General features: G+C 44.1%; 3 protein-coding genes across 5 annotated transcripts; all 3 read left to right on the forward strand.

Moving 5' to 3' along the window:
* Positions 1-1,693: 1,693 nt before the first annotated feature.
* Positions 1,694-3,292, forward strand: RB195_023167 (uncharacterized protein; the record flags this gene model as incomplete). 2 transcript variants are annotated; one of them, XM_064210509.1, is made up of 2 exons in its annotated part: positions 1,694-2,870; positions 2,927-3,084. In XM_064210509.1, 2 exons carry the CDS (start codon positions 1,694-1,696, stop codon positions 3,082-3,084), a joined length of 1,335 nt encoding a protein of 444 aa, XP_064066390.1. The 2 variants fall into 2 exon arrangements, with proteins under 2 accessions (XP_064066390.1, XP_064066389.1); XM_064210508.1 differs by having other exon boundaries at positions 1,694-3,292.
* RB195_023168 (uncharacterized protein) lies at positions 3,216-4,409 on the forward strand (the record flags this gene model as incomplete). 2 transcript variants are annotated; one of them, XM_064210511.1, is made up of 1 exon in its annotated part: positions 3,216-4,409. In XM_064210511.1, one exon carries the CDS (start codon positions 3,216-3,218, stop codon positions 4,407-4,409), a length of 1,194 nt encoding a protein of 397 aa, XP_064066391.1. The 2 variants fall into 2 exon arrangements, with proteins under 2 accessions (XP_064066391.1, XP_064066392.1); XM_064210510.1 differs by having other exon boundaries at positions 4,005-4,409.
* Positions 4,410-4,566: 157 nt separating this feature from the next.
* Positions 4,567-5,544, forward strand: RB195_023169 (uncharacterized protein; the record flags this gene model as incomplete). The annotated part of the gene is made up of 1 exon (XM_064210512.1): positions 4,567-5,544. One exon carries the CDS (start codon positions 4,567-4,569, stop codon positions 5,542-5,544), a length of 978 nt encoding a protein of 325 aa, XP_064066393.1.
* Positions 5,545-8,970: the final 3,426 nt, after the last annotated feature.

The following is an 8,970-nucleotide window of genomic DNA, read 5'->3' on the forward strand; positions in this document are numbered from 1 at the left end:
TGGTGCGCAATAACTTAGTGTGCATGACGTAAAAGATAAATGGTTGCAGCCGTTTCACTGCCGTGACCACTGGGCGCTTTGCTCTTCACCTTTATGACTCTTCCGTGTGCATATTTCCTTCTTCTTTCGCCTCAAGTTTGTAGCATGCCATTCTCAGAAAGTGGAAACACTCATGCAAACGGCTGCTTAAATAGTAGCAAAATGTTTGTGTGATCTGACGGGGAATGTTATCTTTATCATTAGGATGATGTCTTTCACGTCATTTTATGTTAAAGCATCATTCTGTGATAACTGTTGGGGGAAATCAGCAGGAATATCAATATTTCGAGTAATGCTTTCAAATTGTATCTTTATTATTCTGGCGTCGAAGGAGTGTTTGTAGCTGATGGTTGAATATTCTCCAAATGTAGAATTGACGCGTTTGGAAGGAAAGCTCCGTAATCTTTCGCCTTAATTTATAATATAGAGAAGAAAATTAAAGCGTTGTTTAAAAAAATCTAATTTTACAGAAAACACTACTAATATTATCTTTCATTGATCAGTGAAGGAGTGCGAAGCTAAAACCACCGAAAGTCTGAAGTCCGGCTTTAGCCGGACTTTGAGACTGGTGTAGTAGAAGTTAAAAGAAAAACGAAATGGAAAACGAAATGTTTAAATGAACATAGCTGAATGAAAATTTTGATCCTCCTAGAAATTTAATTTGCCGTCGGAAGCATCAAATATCTAAGCACTACAAATTTCTGTGTTATTATTTTATATAAAAGAAATGGAACTAACCAGAGGTAGGTTCTTGTATTTTGTACTAAGAGGCCATGGGAGGAAAATTTTATTTCTTTCATAGCTTGAACACTGTTTCGATACTCCTTCCATACAACCAATTAAATATACTACCTACTCTATCAAAATAGGCATTGATGTGTTGGTTGATGGCGCAGTGGGATGTATCGTTAGTTTCTTGATACGACCAGGAATCAATCCCAGACTGAAGTGTGATTTCTGCACTGAGCATTTCAGAGTTTAAAGAGCAACATGTATACAAGTAATACGCTAACTACTATATAGTAATAAATAAATACGACTCCAGTAGCGTAAGAAAGTGGGCAAAATCCCCGTTGCAAAGAACAATTCGTGCTAATGACAAAAGAAGGAAACGTTTGGAGTCATAAAACACAACAATTTGAGAAAATGTAATTCTTTTTGTTGTAGGATGGGGATTTCACCATGTTATTTGCTTAGAGTAGACCCGTATTGTATACGACGCTTGTATGACCCGTGTATGACAATAACGACACCTTGTTGTTTTTTGTGTGAACATGTTTCGTGCTCCGGTTCAATAAAGCTCCTCTTCTTCAGCTGTATCGACATCCACAACAACTGGCGATCAGCGGACTACAACGCGGAGGACAACCATTTTTGGTGAAGAAATCCAGCGCCGGTTCTAAGCCCGGTCGAACTGCTGGTCGAGTCGACTCCAGCCCCGGCTTCAACCCTGGTCGAATTGCTAAAGTCGATTTCTGGTACAAAGACTCTAGGTCGGCCTCCAAGCTGGTCGAACCGAGGGTCAAGTTTCAAAATAGTCCCGCCCTTTTTTTGCCTGGGCGAACTGCTGAGTAGACACTCACTCGGCCAGGCTGTGAGCCCGATCGATTAGCTGTTACTGCGGTTGCGCCGCGCACTGAACAGCAACTCCAAAATGGACTATGAAACTCTGCGTACCATCTTGAAAGCCCAAACCAAGGCTCAGCAGCAAATGTTCACTGAGCTGATGAAGCGTATGGGAAAGATGGCCTCTGCTTCAGACCCAGCCGTCCCAACAGCACCCGTCGCCACGGTCGAATTCGTCACAAATTCTCTATCGACACTCGAGCCGCCTGAGTTCGTGTACGATCCGGAAAATGGGTGTACAATCGAGGTCTGGTACAACCGCTACGAGGATGTAATCTCAAAGGACGGTGCTACGTTGGACGACGCAGCAAAAGCTCGACTAATCGTCTCTAAACTCGACGCCGTCACATATGCCCGTTTCACGAAACATATTCTCCCTAAAAGAGCATGCGATGTTCCCTTAACGGACACCGTGGCTGTTCTGAAGGAATTGTTCGGACATAATGTGTCAGTATTCACGGGACGCTACGCTTTCCTCAAAACACAGCGAAAGGAGGGACGTCTCCGCGACTACACCGGATTGGTCAATCAGCGCCATGTCATGGCTGAGCTCAATGACGTCACACCTGAGCAGATGAAATGCCTCGTATGGATATGTGGACTTGTCGCCCTGCAAGATGCCGATGTTCGCGCTCGTGCCCTTCGCAAGATGGAGGACAACCCTCAAACTACGCTAAAGGAGCTTGCTGCCGAAGTTCAGCACTTTCTCGACATTCGTCAGGATGCCACACTCCTCGAACGATCAAGTGTACCGCACGTCAACATCGTGGATTCGCAAAAGAGTCGAAATTGTTTTCGGTGCGGAGCCAATCACTGGTCTAGAGACTGCTCATTCGTAAACAACAGATGCCACGACTGCAGACACTCTGGACACAAGCGAGGATTCTGCAAAAATTTCCCGGAAAAGAAGAAGCGGATTGCGAAGCAGAAGCGGAAATCTGCCAACACCGTCACCATAGCTTCCACTCGTGCTGACGTCGCTGTAAACCGCATCTACCGTAGAGTGCAGATTGATGGGAAGACAGTACGCATGCGCCTTGATACTGGAGCAGGCGTAACATTGCTGAGCACAGCAGACTGGACCGCTATGGGTCGACCGAAGCTGCAATCACCCCATCTGACGCTGAAGTCTACCAACAACGAACCGATCAACGTTCGTGGATGCTACGAATGCAACTTCATCATTGATGGCCATCGAAGATATGGTACTTGCCATGTAGCCGACACGCCGTCGCTGTTGGGCTTAGACTGGATGGCCCAGCACGAGCCACTGTTCTGCCACTTGAGAAAAGGCTCCATCTGCAACATCTCTTCAAGGACACTCAGCACCTTGAATTCTTCTCTCGCAACGCACCTGAGGAAGAAGTTCCCAGCAGTCTTCGCTCCTGGACTAGGATGTTGTACAAAGTCAAAGGTTGAACTCGCTCTGAAGCCTAAATCCAAACCTGTCTTCCTGAAGGCTCGCCCGGTGCCCTATGCTGCTATTCCAAGGATTTCAACCGAAATCGATCGGCTTGTGTCTATACATGTGCTGGAGTTGATCACTCAGAATGGGCAGCACCCATCGTCGTCGTTCAGAAGAAAAATGGATCGATCCGCCTCTGCGCAGACTACTCAACCGGACTGAACGATGCACTGGAACAAAACCAGCATCCGCTTCCAACTACAGAGGACACTTTCACGAAACTCAACGCAGGACGCTACGTTTCACAGTTCGACTTGGCCGAAGCATATCTCCAACTGGAAGTGAACGACGTCTCAATCGCTTCAAGCAACTACCATTTGGAGTGAAACCAGCTCCTGGTATATTCCAACAATGTTTGGATGTTCTTATTGCTGGATTAGATGGAACTGCCTCGTATCTTAATGACATATTGGTTACTGGTAGAACCATCGACGAACACAATGCCCGACTAGAGGCCGTACTCAAGCGGATTCAAGACTACAGATTCCGTGTTCGACTCGACAAATGTGCTTTCCTGCAGACGAAGATCACCTACCTTGGGTTCGTCATAAACGCACAAGGACGACCCCCCCCCCCCTTCCCCCCCATTCCGATCCTGGAAAGATCAAAGCTATCCAGAAGATGCCCGCTCCGAAGGACGTCAGTCAACTTCGCTCTTTTCTGGGACTCAATTTCTACGGAAACTTCGTCAAGGATCTCCACAATCTACGCGCTCCTTTGGACACTTACGAAAAAAGATGTTGTCTACACATGGACACCGGAGTGCCAGTCTTCTTTCGACAATATTAAGGCAATCCTAAGCTCGCATCTCCTGTTGACCCATTTTGACCCAATTCTCCCGATCATCGTTGCCGCTGATGCTTCAAATTACGGAATGGGAGCAACCCTCTCACATCGCTTCGCAGATGGATGCGAGAAGGCCATTTATCACGCAAGCCGTTGCCTGACACAACCACAGAAGAACTACAGGCAGATTGAAACGGAAACACTCGCTCTTATTTTCGCCATGCAGAAGTTCCATCGTTTCAAGGATTTCGGCCAAGTGGACGCTCTTTCACGTTTCGTCTCGTCACAATCATCGTTGCCGGAGGACTACGTGATCGCATCAATAGATGCTGATGTCATTTCCGAGTTCTCAGGGAACTGGCGTCATCTTTCAGTATGCGCCGAATCCATTCGGACTGCTACGCAAGCCGATCGTCTTATCCAGCTTGTGATCAACTATACGAAGTCTGGAAACTGGCCCGAGGTCTCTTCTGTGGCACTACTACAATCGTAGAAATACCATGACAAAAGTGAAAGGATGTCTGCTCACTGCATCCCGCATAGTGATTCCAAAATCACTTCGACATTGTGTTCTTTCAGCACTACACAAAGCTCATCCAGGCCAAACAAGGATCAAAACGCTTGCAAGAAGCTTTGCCTATTGGCCCACGATGGAATCGGACATCGAAAAACTCGTCAAGACCTGCCCAAGATGTGCATCCGTGGCAAAGGATCCGATCAAGTCTGAACTACATTCATGGCCGAAACCACACTCGCCCTGGACTCGAGTTCATGCTGATTTCGCTGGACCGATGGAAGAACGATACTATCTACTTATCGTGGACGCCTATTCCAAGTGGCCGGAAATCGTCCAGATGTCCTCGATCTCCTCAACGACTACCATCCAAGCAATGAAGTGCATCTTTGCCAAGTTTGGAAATCCAGAGACGCTCGTCACGGACAACGGAACGCAGTTCACGTCGTTTCAGTTCACTTCATTCTGCCGTTCCCGAGGAATTTTGCACATTCGCACGCCGCTATTCCATCCACAGAGCAAAAGACAAGCAGAACGCTTTGTGGACACCTTCAAAAGAGGACTTGCCAAGCTGAAGGGGGAGGAACCAACAGTGGGCGCACTACAGACGTTTCTGATGGCATATCGTTCCACTTCTTGCCCGTCTACACCGGATCAGCGTTCTCCTGCCGAAGCCTTCCTGGGACGCCGACTACGAACGGAACTCGATCTAATGTTACCTTTTAGAGATCTCACAAACAGTACACGAAATGTCAAAATGGAATCTCAGTTCAGTCGTCCAAATGGAGCACGATGCCGCGGCTTTGAGATCAACGACGCGATTTTTGCCAAGGAATGTCGAGGACAGAAACCTACTTGGACTCCCGGTTTCATCGCACGCCGTGTTGGAAACACAACCTACACTGTTCGCTGTGGAAACGAGTTATGGACTCGGCACGTAAACCAGTTGCGACTCATGATCGGTACAACTGCGACTAACACTTTCTTGGATATGTTCGACCTATCGCTACTCGACCCCGCGAGCAGGGTCATGATGCAACGCCGACTGCCGACTCGTCTCAACGACCGCAACGTCTTAGACGACCCCGTTTGCCGACTACAGGTGGACCCATGAAGAACTCGGTACGAGATAACCTGAAAGGGGAGGTGTTGTAGGATGGGAATTTCACCATGTTGTTCGCTTAGAGTAAACCCGTGTTGTGTAACGCTGTTGTTTTTGTGTGGACATGTTTCGTGTTCCGGTTCAATAAAGCTTCTCTTCTTCGGCTGTGTCGACATCCACAACACTTTTTTATACTGGAGCACAAAAAAAACGCTCATGACTGAAGAAATGGCAAAAAGTCTTGCTCTCCCTGACATCGGCACCGAATGGTGCACTATGTCTCTCATAGAAGGACACACTGAGAAATTCAGTAGCAAAAATATACAGCTCAAAATTTTGACAACATCCTGCGATGAAGCTAACCTTCAGATTCAAGCAATGCCAATAGGTACAAGTGATTTTCCGTCGATTACGAGGACAAATAGTTTCTATAAAGTAAATATCTGTATATTTGCAACCCAAAGGTTCGCAAAGAAATATAAAATCCACACATTTTGGTAGGACTAGATCACTACTACAATATTGCAATATATAATAACACCCACAGTATTGTGCAATTATCGTCGGAACCGCACATTTCAAAAAACCATACTCGGCCCTGTATTACATGGGCGCAGGCATGATCCCCATTTTGTGGATCAAGCAAGCATAACATAACGGTCTAACGTTACTACACATAAGATCAGAAAGGTAAATTCTACACCAAAAGTTCGAACTTGATGAATTAAGGATCAGTACGAAGAGTATTGAAAGACAATTCTCTTTGAGAATGGTTATGCAACCGTACCATTTGCGGGATAGAATTCTTTACTTCCCGACAATCATGCAAATGCGCATCGCAGACTTGCATCGCCCTCCCATTATATGGCCAAAAACACAGTTTCGAAAAATTTGCATTTCAGAATCTTTAATGAACATCTTACTGAAAACATTGAAGTCATGGGCGAAGACGCCTGCAGTGTTTATTATGTGCTCTGCATAGGAACAAAATAAACCTGAACCGTTCCAAATTGTTTTCGACGTTTCATCCAAAGAGAATATTTCCCTCAATAATGCCATGAAAACTGGTAAATCACTTGTAAAAGAAAAATCACAATAGTCTAATCTCAAATTGACTTTCCAAAATGATAGTTTTTTTTGTGATACAGAAACAACATTCACTCAAGTACGGCTTCGAAATCTGCATAAGCATTTGCGTAGATTCCTAAGGGTGGGAGATATAACACAACCACGTTTGAAAGGAAACATTACGCACAATAGATTCGAGAGGTTATTATTTGGAACATCTGCATCTCCGAGCATTTTAAAAATGGTAATATTACCCTTCCTCAATATGACATACTCCGCTATCAAAAGAAGTAGCCAGGAATTTGAATGTAGATAACAGCACCTTTCAAAGAAATTCCGAAGTACAAAGAAGCCAAACACATTCTTGTAAAAATTGGCTTTAACATGCGAGGATTCATTTTGAAAAATGCAGAAATAAATGCAGCGAGGTGGGTGTAGTGCATTAGAGAAGAGATCCGTCCGCTGTGCCAACACTGTCAAAAGTTCGAAACCACCCTAGTTCTAACCGAGTCTCTCATATCTCCGGAGTCAATAAACTGGCTGCCCCCCGCACGTCATTGTGTGAGCTAACACGTGTTACGAAGCCTCAACGCTTATAAATTTCAGTAAAACGCATTGGCGCATCCCAACCGGATTAATACGTCAGAGACTTTATTCTAATGCAGCAGAGACTAAAGATAAAATATCGAGAAAAAAAAACTCCTGCCCGTTAATTGCGTCTTCAAAAAACATGACTTCTCAGAAGAGACAATGTTCTCTTTTAGAGAACAATCTACGAAACGAGACATGACCTAATTTCAACCTAATTTAGCATGTGAGCTGGGGTAGCAGCATCATTATTAGTTAAACTTAAATCGCTTATGTCAGAGATAGGCAGGGATGAAAGGCTTGGTTTGCACCAGGGCGGTTTCGAACCCTCGACCGTGTGGCTACAACGGACCTCTAACCGACTGAGCCGCACCTGCCCAATGAGCACATTGTTCTTAACAAATCATCGCTCTGGATCTTTGCTAATGCAAGTAAGGTCGCCATAGCAGCATGTTTACATGTATCTAAAGTACAAACAAAAAAATCAGCTCACGCGATTGACCAACGGCAGGACTAAACTTGCACCCACAAAGGCCTCTCACATAATACCAGAGTGGGACTAGTAGATGTAGCATTAGCTTTGCAGTTAGTAATCACAATACCGGAAATTGCAAAAAAATGTTCACAGAAGTGAACACAATAAGTGACAAAGAGCTTGTGCTTACATGGACAAAGTCCTCTCGCAAACTTTCCATTTTTTTTTAATAATCAGACAGATAGAATTGCAACATTCCGGGAATTTTTGAAATCTAATAGTCTGACAGTCAATTTTTGCTATGTACCAACGCATAAAACCCTGCAAAAGGCAGAAACACGCGGTGTAACTGCAGCCCAAAATACGATCATGGCTGGATTCGTAGAAAACGTTGGTTTGTTGGCAGCAAAAACGGTTGGAAGTTAAAATTAATGGCTGACTTAGGTGCAAATCAATTATATAGCTGTACATCACAGCAGTATTGAAGCGATGATCTCTCAGCCATACACAACAGTCGATTTATCAAGATTCTTGAGCCTTCTGGTCAGATGGGTAGAAAGATGTAATGCAAAAAAGAAGCCTACGTATAATGTTATGAAGCATATCAGAATTTGAGTCGGGAAGAAAAATTCTGCTGCTAACCTGAGATTGAACGAAGAATTTACTACAACGAAAATACAGAAAATCATCTTAGTTATAGAACTGTCAACAAGATTTCAAAATCAAAAACTAATCAGAAACAGTTTTGGAATAATTAAGTTTGAATCTAGAATTAAAAATGCCATCTTACTATATGACACGAAAATTCATCGTTCACATCAAAAATGAACACATTGATAAGAAACATACGCCGCCTCTTGTAGGACAAAAATATTGGGTTTACAATCATCGCGCGCAGTGAAAAAATAACGGAAATTTGTTGCTTGCATTTAGTTTCACATTTCACTTGGGACACCATCACTTTCACCAAGTCCTCTGGTAATTGCAAAAACAATTCAGAATGTTGGATGCGACTTCGTCGGGCCATTTGAATCAGTAATGAATGAAAGATTGTACATCTCCCTAACAACAAGAGCAGTCCACTTGGAAGTAACTGAAAATCTGTCAAGTGGAGCATTTTTGAATAGTTTTCTCCGTTTTATTTAGCGTAGAGGAGCTAAATTATTACGGCTGATTGGTGAAAGAATTTCAAAGTAGATCATCAGGGCCACCAAAATCAGGAAAAACCGATAAAAATGAAGCGTGTGAAAATGGCGCAATTTTTCATCAGGGACACTTCGCATAAAATTCTTCACATTACAAGATGT

This window comes from Necator americanus, chromosome X, assembly GCF_031761385.1.
Source record: "Necator americanus strain Aroian chromosome X, whole genome shotgun sequence".
In the NCBI taxonomy this organism is placed as follows: Eukaryota; Metazoa; Nematoda; class Chromadorea; order Rhabditida; family Ancylostomatidae; genus Necator; species Necator americanus.